The sequence below is a fragment of the Acinonyx jubatus genome, chromosome X (assembly GCF_027475565.1).
Source record: "Acinonyx jubatus isolate Ajub_Pintada_27869175 chromosome X, VMU_Ajub_asm_v1.0, whole genome shotgun sequence".
In the NCBI taxonomy this organism is placed as follows: Eukaryota; Metazoa; Chordata; class Mammalia; order Carnivora; family Felidae; genus Acinonyx; species Acinonyx jubatus.
In genome coordinates, this window is record NC_069389.1 from 107,075,274 (window position 1) to 107,094,726 (window position 19,453).

General features: G+C 47.5%; 1 protein-coding gene across 1 annotated transcript in view; it reads right to left on the reverse strand.

Annotated features, from left to right (window-relative positions):
* Positions 1-19,240, reverse strand: part of GPC4 (glypican 4) — a 108,690-nt gene extending 89,450 nt beyond the window's left edge. Inside the window, exon 1 of the mRNA XM_027054417.2 lies at positions 18,602-19,240. Coding sequence (XP_026910218.1) covers positions 18,602-18,761 — 160 coding nt within the window. The 5' untranslated portion in view covers positions 18,762-19,240. The remainder of the gene's footprint in view (positions 1-18,601) is intronic.
* Positions 19,241-19,453: the final 213 nt, after the last annotated feature.

Below are 19,453 nucleotides of genomic sequence, written 5' to 3' on the forward strand. Positions count from 1 at the left end.
AGTCATAAAATCTCTTCATTGTAAAAAAGTGGGAGAGGAGGGAGAATGGAGGGTTATTACGAGCTCCTCCTTTTAGAAACAATGACACCGCTTTCTAGGAAGTCCTGTTTAGATGACAAATGTTTTAGGAAGGGTTTTGTTTGGGTTTTTTTTCTCCCTTTGTTTTGTTTTGTTTTTTGAAGTGAGACACACAGACATGTGGGAAACTGCTCCAATCAAAGGGCAGAAGAACCACAGAAAAAGGCCCTGCCCTTCAAGCAACTAACTTGTACTCACCTTTGGGTTTAATCCCCTCCCACAGGACAACATTTTAGCTGTTTCTGGGAATACTGCTGAACTAAGTTTTTAGGAACCAAAGGTGATGCAGGTTCCTTGCAAGTGCTGCGAGAGGGTGCATCCGGGACGCGCTAGGGAAAAAGTGAACACTTAGAGCTGACCAACCACCTGAGTTTAACCTCAGATTTCCTCGCCTAGGCCTCCCCTGCACATCTGGAGCAGAGAAGCGTGGCCTGCGGTTCCGCTAGGCCTTAGACACGAGTGGAAGTTTCAGGCTTTTACACCTTCTAAAAGTTTAAAAAAAAAAAAAAAGCCCAAGAACTCCTCATGAAATTGAACTTAAGGCAGTCATTCAACAGAAGCCAAACACGTAGGAATGGAGAGATGATCACCGTTGTGCTCAATATAAAACCAACACACACAAACATGCACACCTACAAACCACCAGAAATCATCTCAATGTCCATACGGGGTACCAGAAATCCATTATGGTCACATTTACCCTGGGGAATATTATACAGCCATTTCAACTGTAACTGTACAGAACTGTATGTACCTACAGAAGCATTTTCAGCGTTATCTTAAAAATAAGACAAACTGGGGCGCCTGAGTGGCTCAGTCAGTGAAGCGTGTGACTTTTTGGCTCAGGTCATGATCTCACGGTTTGTGAGTTCGAGCCCCACATCGGGCTCTCTGCTGTCAGCACAGAGCCTGCTTTGGATCCTCGGTCGGCCTGTCACTCTTGATTCTTCCCCGCTCGCGCTCTCTCGCAAAAACAAATGCACATTTTAAAAAAAGAAAGGGGGGCGCCTGGGTGGCTCAATCGGTTGAGCGTCTGACTTCAGCTCAGGTCACGATCTCACGGTTCGTGAGTTTGAGCCCAGTGTCGGGCTCCGTGCTGACAGCTCAGAGCCTGGAGCCCGTTTCAGATTCTGTGTCTCCCTCTCTCTCTGCCCCTCCCCCACTTGTGCTCTCTCGCTCACGCTCTCTCTCAAGAATATTAAAAAAAAAAAATTTTAATAAATAAAAAATAAAAAGAAAGGTAATGGATTTAAAAAAATTAGAGACATACCAAGTAGTATGTACAATTTAAATGAAGTACAATTGTATATACGTGAGTAGGGAAGGGACCACAGTATGCAAAGGATATAGAAGTTCCTCCTTACAATTGTTGTCATACCATCTTTTCAATTGGAAAAAATTTAACCTACCATAAACCATAATCTCTGGAGGCCAAATGACACTGTGACAAGTCAGTGCCAAGTACAAAGTCCTGAGAGCAGAGTGAGGGCAGGGAGAAGAAAAATGGCTGAAAAAGCAGAGAAGGTGCTTTCCAGAGCCCCAAGACCATGTGAATTCCTAGATCTGAAGTGGCTTCAGCCCACAGGTTCCCATTTCCCCTGGTGTGCAACCGTCTGGTGTTCTGGCCATCGCAGGCGGCTGTCTGTGTTCGCTGTTATCGTGGTGTTGTTAGCAGGCAGCTCAGACTCCGAGACCAAGAGATATGAATTCAGACACAAAAAAGGAAGCAGTTACCAATAAAGATAAGAGTTTGATTCTAAGAAAAAGAAAGAAAAGAAAAGAAAAGAAAAGAAAAGAAAAGAAAAGAAAAGAAAAGAAAAGAAAAGAAAAGAAAAGAAGTCTGATTCATTAGACTGAACACAACACCACGGACCCAAAAGTCTGACCAGATTTCTCAAGTGTGGTTTCTTCGGATTTTATGGCAGATCAGTACAAGAAACGAAATCCCTGACAACACTGATTATTACACTGTTTACTGTTTCACCTAAGAATCTATGTAACAAATACTTTCCAGATTTAGCAAAAAGAAGACAATGTCTCACCTAAGGAAATGTTAGGTTTCTTTTGATCAGATAAGCAAAAAATGCATATAACCAGTTTGGCGTCCGGTTTAACCCCAGCCAACTGCAAAGCCTACTACTGGTCAAGTGTGGAGGGCTCACTCGCTAGAATACATAGCCTTGCTTTCTTCCATCCTTTCCATGCGTGTCTTTTTATTTTCTGTTTACATAAAATAGGTTCATCTACATAATGCATTCAGAAAAGGCCCATAGTGAGTGCTCGGCAAACGCTATCTACGGTTAACTAGGATAATAATTAACAACAATTACCACTATGATTGTAGGAATCTTGGTGAATATGGATTAAATAATTTTAAGTAGGTAGGGTTTATATTACAATTCAAATTTTAAAACCTTGGAAGAAGATGATATGACTTCTTAAAGTTTCAGGCCCTGCCAGATTTTTAAAAATTAAAGACATATGGTTGAAGGATGGGTCACTAGTTCCTTTTAAAACTGCACCCTTGATGTTTAAGGACCAACAGATTTCCATTAGTAAAGCAATTAGAAGGGCTGATGAAATCATGTCAATCTCTTCCTGGTTGTTTTTGTTAAGTGGGGAAAAAAAAATGACCAATATTGACTGATTAAACAAAACAAATATGAGGAAAAGGAGGAGGAGAGGCAGAGGAGAAAGGCCCGGTCGAGGTTACAATAAATTGTTTAAAAAGGAACATGAGCACAAAGTCAAACGAATTCAGTGGACAAAATTCAATACAACTGAAAAACAACTTATGTGACGTGGTACTTGAAGAAATTTCCGACGTTTTACATTTACCTGGAGTAAAATGCCTTGCTCTGCTTCCTTATTTAAATTGATCAAAATCTGCCTTCATTTCAAAGATTTATAATCACAATTGAAATACTTGAAGTACATTTTAATGGTCCCTTGGAAACTGTCTGCAGTTGGGGGCTGGGCTTTCTTCCACAAGAGCCTAACACTACTAAATGCACAGTATTATACAAATTTAAGGTCTGACACAACTCTCTGATCACACATCAAGTAACTGTTGCAAAAGGTGAAAAATCCCTTTACGGCCAATTTTCGTTAGGAAAAATACTTCATACTCAAGGCAATTTATCTTTGGCAAAATGTAGGATCTGAATCTACATTTCTGAAATGTCACCCCAGGAAGCCACAAAGCATTGGCATACCACTCAAGCTTATAGTGCAGATTCAAAGACAGTTCTGAAATTAAAACTGCGCCAAATGCAATCATTTCCCCTTATTGTTGGTGTCCAGCCTGCATCCCTCTCACATGAAAAACACTTCTCAATTCTGGGGGCTGTTTTTCCTTTCTGCAAAATATGGGGATGGAACAGCTGCTGGAGCTTTGAGAAAGAAAACAAATACTCTGTCCTAACAGCGGAGGCGCCACGAGTCTCTCATGTTAATATGGTCAATTACAGCAATGCCTTCTATAAATGTGACTAATTAAAGGGAATATGGGCTGAATTATACCATATTTTACAATCTCTCTACAAAGAAATACACCCTTGTCACTTTCAAGCACAAAGTGACCCCTCCCCAGAAGTACAGGCAACCAAAGCAACTTAGAGACTACTTTAATAGACAGTTATAAATAACACAATGGTTTCAATTGGAAACCTGCTCTTCCCCTCTATAGGTGTTAAACATCTCCTAATACTGTATTTAGGCCATTCATTTGCTTCTAGCCAACCCTTTTATTACAGACCCAGCTGAGATAAACAAGAATCCCAGAACCTCATGGTGTGTTTACTTCATTCTTGAGCTTAGAAGCAACCGAGAAAATCTCAGGGCTCCAAGAGAAATGCTAAGAGGTTATTGGTGAAAACAGTACATGTTGTGTCTGCTTTCAAAATAAAAGCAGAGACGATCACTCCTCCCTAAACTTAAAGCTACGGTTTAGACAGCTAAGGATTGGTTTGCCCTATCATAAACTCTTAGCCCATACCAGGTACTTCATAGCATATAGACGATTTGATCGCTTTCACAAGAAAGGAACTGCTTATTTCTATTCTTTTTTTTAATTTTTTAATGTTTATTTTTGACAGAGAGAGAGAGAGAGAGAGAATGAGTGGGGGAAGGGCAGAGAGAGACAGAGACAGACAGACAGACACAGAATCGGAAGCAGACTCCAGGCTCCAAGCTGTCATGCACAGAGCCCAACACGAGGCTCGAACCCACGAACCCTGAGATCATGACCTGAGCCGAAGTTGGACACTCAACTGACTGAATCACCCAGGCACCCCTGTTTATTTCTGTTGTTAATCAAGCAACTTATCCTTATAATAATAGCAAGCCACAGTATTCAAACTAGGGCACTTGCATAATTGTTATATTTAAATTCACATTTAAAATAGGGCAACTTAATTTATTTTTTTATTTTTTTTTTTAGACTCTACATCCAACATGGGGCTCGAACTCACAACCCTATCCTCATTTAAAAAATTATTTTCTCTCTTCACTGTTCAGCTTGTATGCTTTCCAGTAATTAATTACTTTTAAAAGTAAAACCTTTTGGGGCACCAGGCTGGCTCAGGAGAGCCAGTCAGGAGAGCATGAGACTCTCTCAGGAGAGCATCTAGGACTCATGAGTTCAAGCCCCACGTTGGGCATAGAGATGACTTAAAAAATACAATTCTCAGGACACCTAGGTGGCTCGGTTGGTTAAGCATCCGACTTCGGCTCAGGTCATGATCTCACGGTTCGTGGGTTCCAGCCCCTCGTCGGGCTCTGTGCTGACAGCTCCGAGCCTGGAACCCACTTGAGATTCTGGGTCTCCCTCTCTCTCTGCCCCTCCCCCGCTTGCACTCTGTCTCAAAAATAAACATGAAAAAATTTTTTTTTGATATAGAATTCTCAAAAATATCAATTATATCTCGATTTTAAAAATAAGTAATCTGGGACGCCTGGGTGGCTCAGTCGGTTAAGCATCTGACTCTTGCTTTCGGCTCAGGTCACGATCTCATGGTTTGTGAGCTCGAGCCCCGCATCAGGCTCCACGGACAGTGTGGGGCCTGCTTGGGATCCTCTCCCTGCCCCTCCCTGTCTATCTCTAAATGACAAACTTTAAGTAAGTAATCTGAAAAACAATCCCTGTTCTCAGAGCCGGGGCACATGGCAGGGAAGCTCCTTCCCAAATTTGCCTCCTATCTCCAGGGACACTCGCGCCACAGGCCGGCCCCTTCCTCTCTCCTGGGTTACCTCCACATACTCTGTCACCATTAATACAGTCTCGGGGAGGACAGGCATTTTGCTACCCAGTGACAAGTGCATCTGGTCCATCTTTTGTGGAAGCCGAGTTCTACTGTAATAATCACTGCTGGGCCAGAGGGTTTTGTTTTGAGCCACTCATCATGCAAAAACAACGAGTTATTTCTGTGGTCTCTATGGGAATAAAAGTGGACACCAAACTTTCCCAGAAACCTGACGGCTTTAGTATTCCCAGCACTGGGGTGGTTCCTCTGCAGACACAAGAGTTCACTCTGCATTCTGGGGTCCCACGTGATCCCAATCCCCAACATGACGGCTAAAGTCTATTACCAGAGAAGGGCACTCTATGCAAAAGCCTCACTGACTTAGCCCGTGTCGCCCGCGCTGCTCCACCAAGTACTCCAGAATTCACCTCAGGACCCAATGACAGAAACGGACCCTGGCCATTCAAGTATCTAGGGGGGACCCCGTGATGGTGTGAAAAAGCACTCCTCAGGGAGAATGGGAAGAGCCCTCACGGGCCTAAGTGCAGAGTCTACACGCTGACGAAAACTCTGCTTCGCCCTGATCATCATTCACCCAAGACCAAGGGCTTCTCCTTGGAAACAGTTATCACAACTGTCGCGGCAGAAGAATAAAGCAGAGAGGGAGAGGGACAAAGCGTGGCTTCTCGTGAAAGGACTAGGTAAGCGACGCCTCAAAACATTTGAGGGAGCTAGCAGTGTTCTAGGTGCTGAGGATAAGGGCAAAGGGACCCGCCCTTGACTGTGCCCTGAGGAACAGAGAGACCGACGGCGTGGGGTAGACTGGGGGTGGGGGGAGGAGAGGAATAACAGAGGAGAAGGTGTGGGGATGGCATGGGAGAGGGCAATGGGCAGACCCCATAAGGCCTCATAAGCTTTGGCTTTCACTCTGAGTGGCGGGGCGGGGGGGGGGGGGGGAGAAGGGGGGGGGGACTGGAGCATTCTGAGCAGAGAAATGATATAGTCTGAGTCAGAGTTCACAGAAAAGGATCGTATTGGCTGATGTGCGGAGACAGCCCGGGCGGCGGGGGCTGGTGAGAAGGATGATAGCCAGAGCCAAGTGACCAGTTAGGGGAAAGTACAATAATCCAGAGTAAGAGGGGATGGGAGAGGAGACCAGCACAGGAGCTGCCCAGGTGGGAAGAGGTCGACAGATTCTGGATACACCTTGAAAGCAGAGCCCAAAAGCCGAGCTTACGAAAGAGCATCTCCACAGAAGCCACCTGCCACCCGGTGTCCGGAATCTTTGTTCAGATCACAAGAAAACTGACAGTCCCTTATTTTGGAAGGCCGTGATTTCCTCATGTGCCCTCCCCCTCGCGAGATACCAGGCCCTCCTCTAAGACTGCCACACTGCTTAAGGATCGATCAGCCTCCCGCCAACAGAGCCTTCTTCCCAGAGTGTCTAGGCCCATCAGACCCAAAGGGGCAGGAAAAAGAACAAGTGAGTTCCAAACTGGGGGAAAACGAGGCAGAACATTAACCAAGCAGCCAGCCAGGGGCATTCAGTTCAAATCCAGGCTAAAGCGGACCCACTGCACGCCCCCCCCCCCTTAAAAAAAATTCTCCCCGCGAACACAAAACACGATTCCTCCGCAGAGCCTCCAACATCGTGGTCGGGGAGGGATTGTTCAAGGACTGCCTCTAAAAGTACACAAGTGAAAAGTTGTCTTGTTTTGCAATTTCGAATCTTAGCATGGGGAAATATTCCATAATTAAGGCAATTTTAACAATAGCAGATAATAATTTGACTATAAATTGGAAGGAATGTAATGACTGCTTATTCTGGCACCAAAGAAACAGGACTTTCTGTGAAGTGACTGCCAAGAAAAAGGATACTCCCACTCAGACCGGACCATTGCAAGTAGTAACTGTTAACCACATGCTGTTTGCAAAGACATAGTGCTTTGTTTTCATCTCTAACCAAACACCAGGCTGAAAACGCAAATGGAGACAAACTCCGTGGAGGAAGAGAAACAATAACTGAAGGGAAGAAAAAGTTCTGTGGCTTAATGCTTGCTGGGACACCGACGTCAGGGCTTTGCAGAATGAAGGAAAGCTTGGCGGTCCAAAAGAAACCACTTTCCAGGGCGCCTGGGTGGCTCAGTCGCTTAGGCGTCCGACTTCGGCTCAGGCCATGATCTCAGTCACGGTTTGTCAGTTCGAGCCCCGCGATAGGCTCTGTGCTGACAGCTTGGAGCCTGGAGCCTGCTTGGGATTCTGTCTCCCCTTCTGTCTGCCCCTCCCCTCCCCTCGCTCTCTCTCAAATAAAAACATAAAAAAAAAAAATTTCTTTTTTTAAAAAGAAACCACTTTCCAGTCCGCTCCTGTAGACCAGAAGCCCGGCCTATAGGAGAGGAGCCAGGCTTAAAGAGGCTTGTGAAAGCCAACTGACAAAGTAGCTGTGAGAAGAAAGGACTAGAATGAAAGGAATGGCTGGGATGAAGCAGGACCAGGCGACCTTGAAGTAGACCAGACAAAGGCAGCAATCCTGCCTGGGGCCTGCCCCCAGCCTCCTGGGGAAGAAAAGGGAAGTGATCACCTGGTAGAAAGGGGGAAGCAAGGAACAGGGGCAAAGGCGGCCTGGCCTCTCTCTTGAAAAGCACCTCTGCAGGTACAGCTGACTTCCTGTGTCTGGAATGGACAACGTAAGAAGCAACCATTTGTCCACCAAGCTTCAAACAAACCATGTGAAACACTCAGCTCCCAAGCAAGTCGATAAATAACACTACGATCTAGGTTTGAAAAGAGGATTCTGGGGCACCTGGGTGGTGGACTCTTTCCCTCTCCTGCTGCCCCTTCACCCCACTCGCAATCGCTCTAAAATTAAAAAAAAAAAAAGAGGATTCTCTTGCCCTTTCTTATTTAGGCATCTAGGACTGAATGCAGAAACATTTAAAGCTTTTTTTTTTTAATTTTTTAATGTTTATTTATTTCTGAGAGGCAGAGAGAGAGAAAGACAGAGTGTGAGCTGAGAACAGGCAGAGAGAGAGGGAGACAAAGAATCTGAAGCAGGCTCCAGGCTCTGAGCTGTCAGCACAGAGCCCAACGTGGGGTTTGAACCCATGAACCGTGAGATCATGACCTGAGCCGAAGTTGGACGCTTAACCGACTAAGCCACCCAGGTGCCGCTGAATGCAGAAATTTAAAATAAAGTTTCACATGGGGGGCACCTGGGTGGCTCAGTCGGTTAAGTATCTGACTCTTGATTTCGGCTCAGGTCATGATCTCACAGTTCATGAGTTCCAGCCCTGAATCGGGTTCTGCGCTGACAGTGTGGAACCTGCTTGGGATTCTCTCTCTGCCTCTTGGCTACATGCCCTCTCGTGTGTGTTCTCTCTCTCTTTCTCTCTCTAAACAAATAAACTTTAAGGGGCTCCTGAGTGGCTCAGTTGGTTAAGCATTGACTTCAGCTCAGGTCATGATCTCATAGCTCATGAGTTCGAGTCCCACACCAGGCTCTGTGCTGACAGCGCAGAGCCTGGAGCCTGCTTCAGATTCTGTGTCTCCCTCTCTCTCTGTCCCTCCCCTGATCACACTCTGTCTCTCCCTCTCTCTCTCAAAAATAAATAAATATTTGAAAAAAATGTTTTAATTAACTTTAAAAAATAAATAGCTTCAGGGGCTCCTGGGGGGCTCAGTCGGTTAAGCGTCTGACTTCAGCTCAGGTCATGATCCCGCGGTCCATGAATTTGAGCCCACATCGGGCTTCTACGCTGACAACTTAGAGCCTCAGAAATGAATAAATGTTAAAAATTTTTATAAATAGCTTCATATGAATTCATTTAAAAGGGATAAATAGAAATATCCATTCCTAGAATGAATACAAAAATCAAAAATCATGCTTGAACTTATTTTTGAACCATAAACATTGCTCAAACACCAGCCATGTGCCATGCAATGTGACAGAAACTGGAGATACATGGTCTCAGATCAGACATGACTGGGCAAAGAGGGGCTTTCTTTTCTGTAAGGTTCAAATGAGGCACATGGTCAAAGACAAGGACCATCAAATGTGTGTACTCCTATCCTTAACTTCTAGCGCTTCTTTAATTATGATTATACATTTACTCGGTTTGGTAAATGTTTAAAAAGGAAATCAATATTCAAATATTTAAACCTGTCCCCTCTAACTAAAAACCAACTCTTGCCTCTTGTTACTTCAGGTCAGAATGTCAGTTTCCCAAGCAGAGCATAGTAGGCAGTAACATTAGTAAGGAACTAAATGAACTTGAATGTTCTAGAGGGCTTAGAGAAGGTGTGGAAGGACAAAATCACCAAGCAAAAGCTCTGAGGTGACTAAACCACTGAATTAATAATATACAGCCTTTAACTCATTTTTTTAAGTTTTTTTTTTTTTTTTTTTTTTTTGAGAGGGCAAGCGAGCGAGCATGTGCGCATGAGGGAGGGAGGGGCAGAGAGAGTAGAGGGAGACCCGGAGTCCAAAGCAGGCTCCAGGTTCCAAGCTGTCAGCACAGAGCCCAACGCGGGAGTCGAACTCACGAACCGTGAGATCATGACCTGAGCTGAAGTCTAACGTTTCATCACTGGGAAACCAGGTGACATAAACAGGGGAATGTGTGAGTGAACTAACTTTCCTTTCTTTCAAGAGCAATTCTGAATTTCAAATAGGTCCTATTCTTTCTAAAGTATACTCTCTATATATTTGAATTATACCAAACACCATTACTCAATACCGCCCTGAAACATCGTAGCGCCCTCAAGGGTTAGGGAGCCACCTCTGAGCTTCCGGCCCATCATAAAGGGGCTCAAGGAACTAAACGGATCTGCCAAGATCAGCCAAGTTCTGGGTCTGCTGCTTAGCTTCTGGCCTCCCCACCCTGTTTCTCTCACACTTCTCCCAGATGTCAAGTTTTGCCCGCCTCTAAAACCAACCCTCCTCCGACCTCTCCACTCCCCCAGGCCAGCACTACTTGACTTCTATTCAGCCATGGACTAGGAAGCCAGACGACCCAAGCCTTCTGTGTACCCAATTTGAATCCAAGCACCTCAAAAGCTTGAACTCCTGTCTGAAACCTCTTTGAATCCCCAGCACCTAGCATTTTGCTCTTGATAGAAGAGCCATTCAATCAGTGATGGCTGATGATAAATTTCCGAAGGCCTCGTCTCCAAGTAGAATGCATGGGCTTTATGACAGCTGTTTCCATCATGTAGCTTTTCTGCTTACTTCCACATTCCCAGCTGTGTTCTGGATGGCTGTGCCGGCCAGAAGCCTAGGGATTTACTGTACTTCTATTTCTTGATAAGATACTTGAAGAGAATAAACACATGGCAAAGAGGACATTAAAGTAAGGGATAAAGAGATCTTTTTTATTTTACCAATAAAGAGAAAGGAAGAAATATCACCTAGCACGCGGACACTTAATAAATGACAAGACTGGATTCCTTTCTAATTCTCTCCAAAGTACTCTCAATGGCCTAGGCTTACTTCTCTCCCCTCAGCAAAGCATCACAGGCGATGCAGCAATTGCCTCTTGATGAAACAAAAATGTTTTTTTTTCCGCGTTCAGCACACCTTCCTCTTAAACCCGAGTTAGCCAAAATTAAAATGAGCATGCGCGGAGTCGAAATTAAAGCTCTCTTCTGAGACAATGCCTCATGAGGAATTTCATTAGAAAACTTAGAATCATGGAGTCTCAGAGATGAAAGGGACTCGGAGATCATCCAGGGCCATGGTCGTCAACCATGGCTGCTCACTGGGACCACTGGGGAGCCTTTAAAAAATTATCATGACCTAGCCCCACTGCCCGAAAGTGTGATTTAACTGGTCTGGGGCGGTGCCCAGGCATTAGTCGGTTTTAAAGGCTCTCCAGGTGATTCTAATGTGTGGCCAGGCTTGACAATTCCTGATTTCATTCGGCATTCTAACGTCCCCACTCCCGTTTTTCAGACAAAAAAGAAGCTGACCCAAGGTACCAGACAACTAATCGGTCAGAGCTCAGCTGGAACTGCTCCTTCCAAGAAACCACGTCCTCCCCGTGGAAAAACTACTCCATCTAGGACAGTGGGGTCGGTCCCCTTTTCCCTCCTCAGTAAACCAACATCCCCCCACCTATCCCACAGCAAATGCATTTTCTGATATTCTTTGCCTTGGAATCCCATTGCATAATTCTTAAAAACCCAAACTATGTGCGTCTGTTTTCCTCCATCCACTTGCTTCATTTTAACTTGTGATGAACTCTGGGGGGTTAATCAGGCCTGGTTTCCCCTTAAAGAAGCCAGACTGCTTTTGCTCTGATAGGCTGGACTCACTTGGCCCAGCCTTCTCCCCATTATCCTCACGCGGGCCTTGTGTCTGGAATCCTTTAGCAAGGTGCACCTCCGATTCTCTGAGCTCACTCCCTTTCTAGTTTGTACCTGCCCTGCCGCACCTCGCGGCCTTCCCTCTTCTCCTGGCCTAAGCTCTTTCCATTTTGTGAAAGATTCCTTTTCCCCTGAAGCAGCCTCTTTTACTCTGCCAGTTAGTCATGCCGGGTTCTTTTTTTCTTCCCCCAAGCAGCTGGTCTTTTTGATGTCTGGCACACATTTATCTGGGCTTCCAATAAGATGTTTTTACATAGTTTCCAGGCTTCCTGGAGGTTATTGACTTTTGGGGGGGGGGGGATAATTCTTCCATTCAATTTTTTTCCTAATTTCTAACATTTGTTAGAGTTTCTTTTTCAAAAGTTGAATACCTGGCTGATGGATCTCTTTGATTTTTCTCTCCCACCAGATTGCTGAATTAAATGCATCAGAACTTAAATATAACATTTCAAATTACCTCCAGGATGGAATTGCTTCATGAATTTTCTGCACTTTCATGTTCTCTGTAGTAAGCAACAGATGCTTGGCCAAGTGGAATTGAAAATGCTAATTCTTACCTGTGCGTATTTTAGCGGGTCTGCTTATATAAATATCCTAATATCTTTAAGAAGCCTGTGTTCTTCTGCTTGGTAAAGACAATAAACTTCAGATTTTACTTTGTAAAAGGTAACCAATGTGCCCTGCACAGCTTTACATACTGAATCTGATGTGCTAAATTACTCATCTAAATTTACTCCCAATTGCCTAACACGAAAGCCTCCATTATTTATCCCTTAAAGAAGATCTCAGAGCGAAAAGAAAAATAATTCTGAATCTTTCTGGAAAATCCTATGCCACTCAGTTATTAATAAAGTGGTTAGGTACTCCCCCCCCAAAAAAATAATAAAAACATTTATTATATGTTATACCAACATATGGAGATTTACTCTAAATTTATTTTACTTCAGAATGTTTAGCTCCAAAAGATTCCGAGGAGAGTAAGAGACCATGGGATGACAATCTATCATCAAAGCAGTATAAACCCCATGAGACAGTTATGTGCAAAGACCATCGATCTGACTCAAGCTAAGAATTAGGAGGAAGACGGCATGCACCCCTGGGGAGTTCATAAATGACTTAATGAAAGTATCATTTGTGATACTTGATGCCACGGAAGCTCAAAGTGGAGGAATGACTCCATTCAAAGCACTGCAGCAAGGAAACAAAGCTGGTGATGTTCAGCATGGAATGAGAAGGTAACAGACAAGAGGAAGGCAGACTGGTTCAAAGAAATGCATGTATGTGGAGTCACTGTCTCATGCACCTGAAACTCACGTAACACTGTACGTTAGCTATACTGGAATGAATTTTTGTTTCTGTTTTTGTCTTTTTTTTAGTGTTTTTATTTTTGAAAGTGTGCTCCCAAGACGGAGAGAGAATCCCAAGCAGCTATGCACCGACAGCGGAGAGCCCGACGCGGGGCTCAAACTCATGAACTGCAAGATCATGACCTGAGCCGAAGCTGAACGCTTAACCGGGCCACCCAGGTGCCCTGAAAATAAAAAAAATTTTTCAAGAAAACTGCATACTTAAAACAGCCTCCTGACAGCTCTCACTGCTGTTATTTCCCTTGCCTCACCGACCCTTAACTCCCAGGGGCACTAGTTAGCTTCCTAAAACCATCTACTAATAACATTCCCCAACTCAGTAACCATCACCAGCTCCCCATGGCCCAAGGAATACAATTTATATTCCTTCAGCTGTTAACACTAGGTTGTCTGTGTCCGGGTATGAACACTTGGCCCACAAGGGACATGACTGGATAGCATCAAAACAGTGCTGTGATGGTCTTTTGCTAGTTGATGGTCGTCTTATAGGTTCCATTTCTGAAACCAGCCCTCCATGGGAGCCGGGAAGGTACTTTGTCTTTCGATCTGTACCACACAGCACAGACTGTTATTTTGGGCCAGGGAAGACCTGGGTTCAGATTCCACCTCTACCATTCACTAGCTGTGAGACTGTGGATCTATTTCCAGACCGCTTTGAATCTGTTTTCTTGTCTTATAAAACAGGGAGGATGATGAAGATAATAATACTTCTGCCTTCATATGGTTGTTGTGGATTTCAAATGAGATACTATGTAAAGCCCTTAGCTGGGGACCAGGTCCAGAGAAAGCAGTCAATAGCTTCAAGCTCTTTTCATGAGGCCAAAATGCATTTTTTGTGAACACATGTGGGAACCACCCCAGTACTAAAACAGTCAGTGTTACTGGGGAGCCAGATTCCCTTCCAACTGATTCAGATTTAACACTGATGTTGTTTCCCTGGTAGAGACAACAAGAAACTTCCTTTTCATTCCTCAGTCTAGTCTCCAGCTAATCCTGAAATTGCATGGAACCCAGTGTGAGTCCAATCAAAAAGGAAAATAGTAATTATACTGAATCAAACATCTTATATTTGTATGTTCTAACTAGAGATTGAGCTGCATAAGCCAGAACTTTTATTGTTTTGTTTTTTTGAGCACGTCCAGGAAATAGTTCCTATACTACCTGGGACAATCTCTATACTGACAGGCCCTGTGGCTCAATTAGACCCTCTTTCTTAAGGGAAACGCAGGGAGCCAAACTGAGGATTCCAACAGAAGATCACAAGTTCTCTGCAAAATCCAACCCACCTACTTAAGTGGGAAAGAGGAAATGTAAATCTTGAGGACGTATGCTGTCTTACATACCATAATCACCTCAGTATCAGAAAATATGCCTACCAACCAGGGTGCCTGGGTGGCTCAGCTGGTTGAGCATCTGACTCAAGTCATGATCCCAGGATCGTGAGGTCGAGCCCTTGCGCTGAGCATGGAGGCTGCTTGGAATTCTCTCTCTCTCTCTCTCTCTCTCTCTCTCTCTCTCTCGTCCTCTCCCCCACTCATGCATGCTCTAAAATATTTTTTTAAAAGTATGCCTACCTCTCCAATGCACATGTACAGCTTTTGCCATGTAATCCTAACCTAGCTTATGTCGTTCCCAGAATCCTTTGAGGCATACATGTGCATATGCGTGGGTATGTGCCTGCAAGTGCATTGCTCATAAACATAAATGGGAACTGGAAACAAAAACTCCAAAATCACAACTATGACACACTTCTTTATCCTTCAATGTCCCTATGAAAGAGACCTATGGCAAGCTTAAGAATATCTCTAGGAGCACCTGGGTGGCTCAGGCTCAGTCAAACATCTGACTTCAGCTCAGGTCGTGATACCATGGCTTGTGAGTTCGAGCCCTGCATAGGGCTCTGTGCTGACACTGTGAAGCCCGTTTCCAATCCTCTCTCTCTGCCCCAACCCCTCTCGTGCTCTCTCTCTCTCTCAAAAATAAACGAAGAGTAAAAATAAAGATCTCTAACCAACTGCCTCACTCTTAAAGGCAATTTCAGCAAAAATTAGATTAGGGAATAAAGTGCCAAATGTTGAGGCACCTGGCTGGCTCAGTGGGTGGACGTGTGACTCTTGATCTCATGGTCATGAGTTCGAGCCCCATGTCAGGTGCAGAAATTCCTGAAAATAAAAACTTTAAAGAAATAAAAAAATAAAATCAAATGCCGATCGTTGCATCTCTGTAACCCTGTCTCTTGGAGGGGAGGCACAATGAAAGCAGATTGTTAAACTTCCTATTATCATTTTTTACTAGCAAACTAGCATTACCTAGTTAATAATCTGGTCCCAAATCCCTTCTCCCTTGGAACTCTGGGGGCACCCCTTGCTCATCTGCACCACTGAGATGGCACTTCTCTCACACCACACTGCATTCCGATTACGTGTGTGCGCGGCTTATCTCCCTGCTACCTGGAAAGGTCCTGGTGACAGAGGACCCTCTGACCCTTCTCGCTGCCTCGATGACCGAGCACAGAATACCGCACATAGTAGGGTGCTCCAAAAAGATATGCCTATTGAAAGCTGAACAAAAACCTATCCTTTCTGTTAAAGATCCCTTTTGATCTACCCATTATTTGATAAGAACGGGGGTCAAGAGGATAGACAATGCAGGAGGAAGCCCTGTCAGCATGATGTACTCCCTGATACCCTTGAGAGCACATCAAATTATCTTAATTATGATCTAAAAAGACTGAGACTCCTTAAGAACACAGTATTCTAAAGCTTGTTCAAACCTCTAGAAAGCAAGTACAAGGCCATCAGGAATAAAACCTTAAACTTGGGCTAAGCCTGGAGCTAGGCACCCAGACATTGTGACCCTTTGCCTGGAAAACAATCCTGGGCTTTTTGCACCTAAAAAAAATAGATCATCTCCACCCCTACCCCCCCCCCCCCCCCCCCCCCCCCGGCCACACACACACACCTCTGGCCAGAGACAGTGCCGGGCCATTCATTCAGACATGGGCTGAATCTGAATACAAGTCACTATATTGACTATGCTCCCCAAAATGACCAAAACTATCCGAGTGTAGCCCAGGGGAAGACAAGGCTAATGTATGCATCTGGACAGGCCAGGGGGATGGTAAAGATTACCCCCTGTTTCTATACTGGCCGTCTAAAGGTATTTACTTGGGTCTGTCTGTGTTGTGACAGTGTCCTAGGCTCAAATGAATGCCTCTAACACTCCACATTTTTGAGCCATTCAGTCATGCATTTTTGTTATTGTTGAAAGTGGTGCGAAATTGCACTGCATGAGCTAAAGTCCTTGGTGGTCTTCCAAGGATTCCAGCTAAAAAGGCACTTCCTTTGTTCCTCAGGAGAATGCAGTCCAGTAGGTCATTCAAAAGGGGAAATAAAAGCAGCAGCCCTGGGAGGGAGATGAAGGACAAGACAAAAAGAATAAAATGTTTTGGGTGTGAGCACATTAGCTTCCATTTCCTGCTGCTGGTCGCTAATAACTCTCCTATGTTTGGGGGGGGGGGGTGTCCAGATAGACATTTATGCAAAAATATCGCTCAGGTGTTTGCCCGGGACCAGGACAATCAAAGAGAACACCTAGCACAGTCCTTGAGGACCCTTCAAACTTCCGTCTTCCTGAGATGCTGGCTGGGGAAGATGTCCTGCCATTAGGCGCCTACACCGAGCCAAGGGGGAGAAAGCGGGGAGGGCAATTTCACAACCCACTCCCTGAATGCCTCCGGTCCGTCTCAAAGGCACATATTGTTTGCAGGAGCAGAAGATGAAAACTTGTCACATTCCCATTAAGTGCATCGCCGCATCTATCCCTTCAAAATGTGGGAATGACAACTGTAACCTTCACGCCAATCATCTCTGCTGGGCCCAGGCCCAAACCGAGCAGGGCACAAAGACCCCAGGTCTGACCTGTGGAGCCCCCAAGCTTCAGTGGCTGCTGGTTCACTTCACTTTTTCTGGCGGCGCGGGAGGGAGAGGGGCAAGAAAGAGGGCTTTTCAGGGCTCTACAACCAATAAAATCGTGCCGCTCTGAGGACATACTTGAGTTCCCAAAAAGACAGGCAGCTCAAGGGCAAACAGTCTCTAATCAGTGGCGTGCGAATTATTTGGTAACTGCCAAGGTGCAGTGAGCTCCTAGGCTGCTCCAACAATTTCTTGACTTCTATTTCTAGACAGATGCCGAATACACTCGGAAAGTGCCCGGCGACTTCCCTCAATTACCTTTGTAATTTATATGTAATTGATGACTGCACTTAATCTCCAAGGTTATTAATAGCCCTTCCAAAAAATGACCCCCACGTCTTCCTAAGCCTCTAGAAGCGCCTGGTTGAAATTACAGTATTTCCTTTGCTGGCTGCCGGCCCCCTGCCCGCCCCACCCGGGTGACCAGCACCGCGAGGCAAAGGCGCGCTCCGCTCACTTCCAAGAAAGGTTCGGAATGGAGGCTTGGCCCCCGGGGGGCTCGAATCGCTCCCTTCCCCGTTAGGTGACGCTGGCCAGCAGCCAGCTAGATTCGTGGTTCTTTCTGAAGCCTCAGGGCGAACCGGCTACCTGCGCCGCGGCTGGCCCCAGCGCGGCCCGTGGGGCTGCGCGCAACAGTTGCCCTCCGCGAATGAGACTGCGAGCCGGAGGGCACCGGCCGGCCGCCGCCAGCCTCGCGAGGAGGGGCGAAGGGCACCCGCCGAAAAGCTGCCTCCCCGGCGCCCCGAGAAGGGCTTCCACCAACACCCCACGCACCCCCCAGCGCCGAAATCCGGTGAACTCTTTCACAGGCTAAGGCTTCTCCATTTGCATAACCATCTCCAAACTGAGATGCAGGTTTCCCGTAGTCAGTCCTTTCAAAGGTTTGTAATTGAATGTGCAATTAACCCTGAAAATGAGGTGAGAAAAAAGAAAGGGGGTGGGGGAAGTACCCTTCCCGTCCAATACCTTCCGGAAAGCAGGAGAGTTTCCAAAAGTCAGGGTTTGGTGGGTTGGAAAGTCGTTTGCTTTTTAAAGGCGACTTCTAAAGCCGCTGGACCTACTAAAACTCCTAATCCGCGTCAGCCGTGGAAGAGAGGCGGGGAGAGGGTTTTTAAAGAACATCAATGAAACCTCCAGTCAAGTTCCACGTTTGGTGTCCCCCGGAATCTGGCAAGCTCTAGGTTGCCCCCACGCACCCCACTAGCGACCCTCACCCCACGCCCCGCCTCTCGTCACCCACACAACAAAGCGGGGAGCCCAGCAAGGAGTTCAACCCGGAAAAGGCGAGGGAGCCGGTGACACGCACTCTGCGGGCCAGAGTCCTCGGGGCTCCCTGGGACCGGGAAGACGCGGCGGGGCGGGAGGAGACGCCGGGTGGCACCGGCCGGTCCGCGGCGCCCCTCCACTCGCAGTCCCGGGGGGGGCCGCGCTGCGCGGCGACTCGCTCTCACGCCCTCTCCCGCCTGCCCGTTGCTCGCCCCGGGCTACCTGCGGCCGCGCGGGGGCGGGGGGCACTCCGCGGCCCCTTCTCCTGGGTGCCTGCCGCCGCGCTCGCCTCCCGGGGGCTCCCACCTACCGTTGATCTCGTGCGTGGGGGCATCGTTCTTGTTGAAGCCTTTGGACACGTAGAGCCGTCGCACTTCCGAGCAACTTTTCGGCTTGGGCTCGGCAGCCAGCAGCGCGGCGCAGAGCACGGCCAGGGTGCAGAGAAGCGCGGGCAAGCCGAACCGGGCCATGGCGCGGGCCGGGGCCGACGCGCTCCCACCTTGGGACCGGGGGAGAGTGGCGGGCGCGGGGCCGGGGGCTCGCGAGTGGAGCGAGAGGGCGAGGGAGTTGGAGGAGAGCGGCGGGAGGAGGAGACGCGGGGCGAAAAGTGGAGCTGGGCCTCGCGCGTCAGGCAACGGTCCCCGGTGCCAGGCGCCCGGCCGGGGGAGGAGGAGGAGGCGGAGGGCGTGGAGGAGAGGAGGCGCGGGCCGGTGGGCTCCGGGCTCCGCGGGGCGGCGGACGGGGTTGCGCTGGCCGGCGGCGGGACAGGGGCGCCGGGAAGGAGGAGAAGGTGGCAGGCGCCGCGGGGGCCGCGGAGGGCGTGGGCGGCGGCGGGCGCTCGCTGCGCGCTGCTCGGGCTGCCCGGCGCCGGTCCGCTCTCCCGGCTCGGCTCGGCTCACTCTGCCCTCGGCCGCGCGGCTGTGCCCTCCTCAGCTCCGCCGCTGATTGACTGGCCGGCGTGCGCGGCGACGCTCGGCAAACTTGGCCCAGCGGGCGGCACTCAGGGGGAGGGGGCGGGCGGCGGGGCGGGGGGGGGGGGGGGGGCCGGAGACGGGCGGGAGCACGCAGGGCCGGGACGGGAGAAAACCTGGAAGCGGGCTGGGATCCGGAGCGGCCAAATCCACTTCCTAGGGGGCCGCACCGGGCGTGCGGCGCTCCCTCG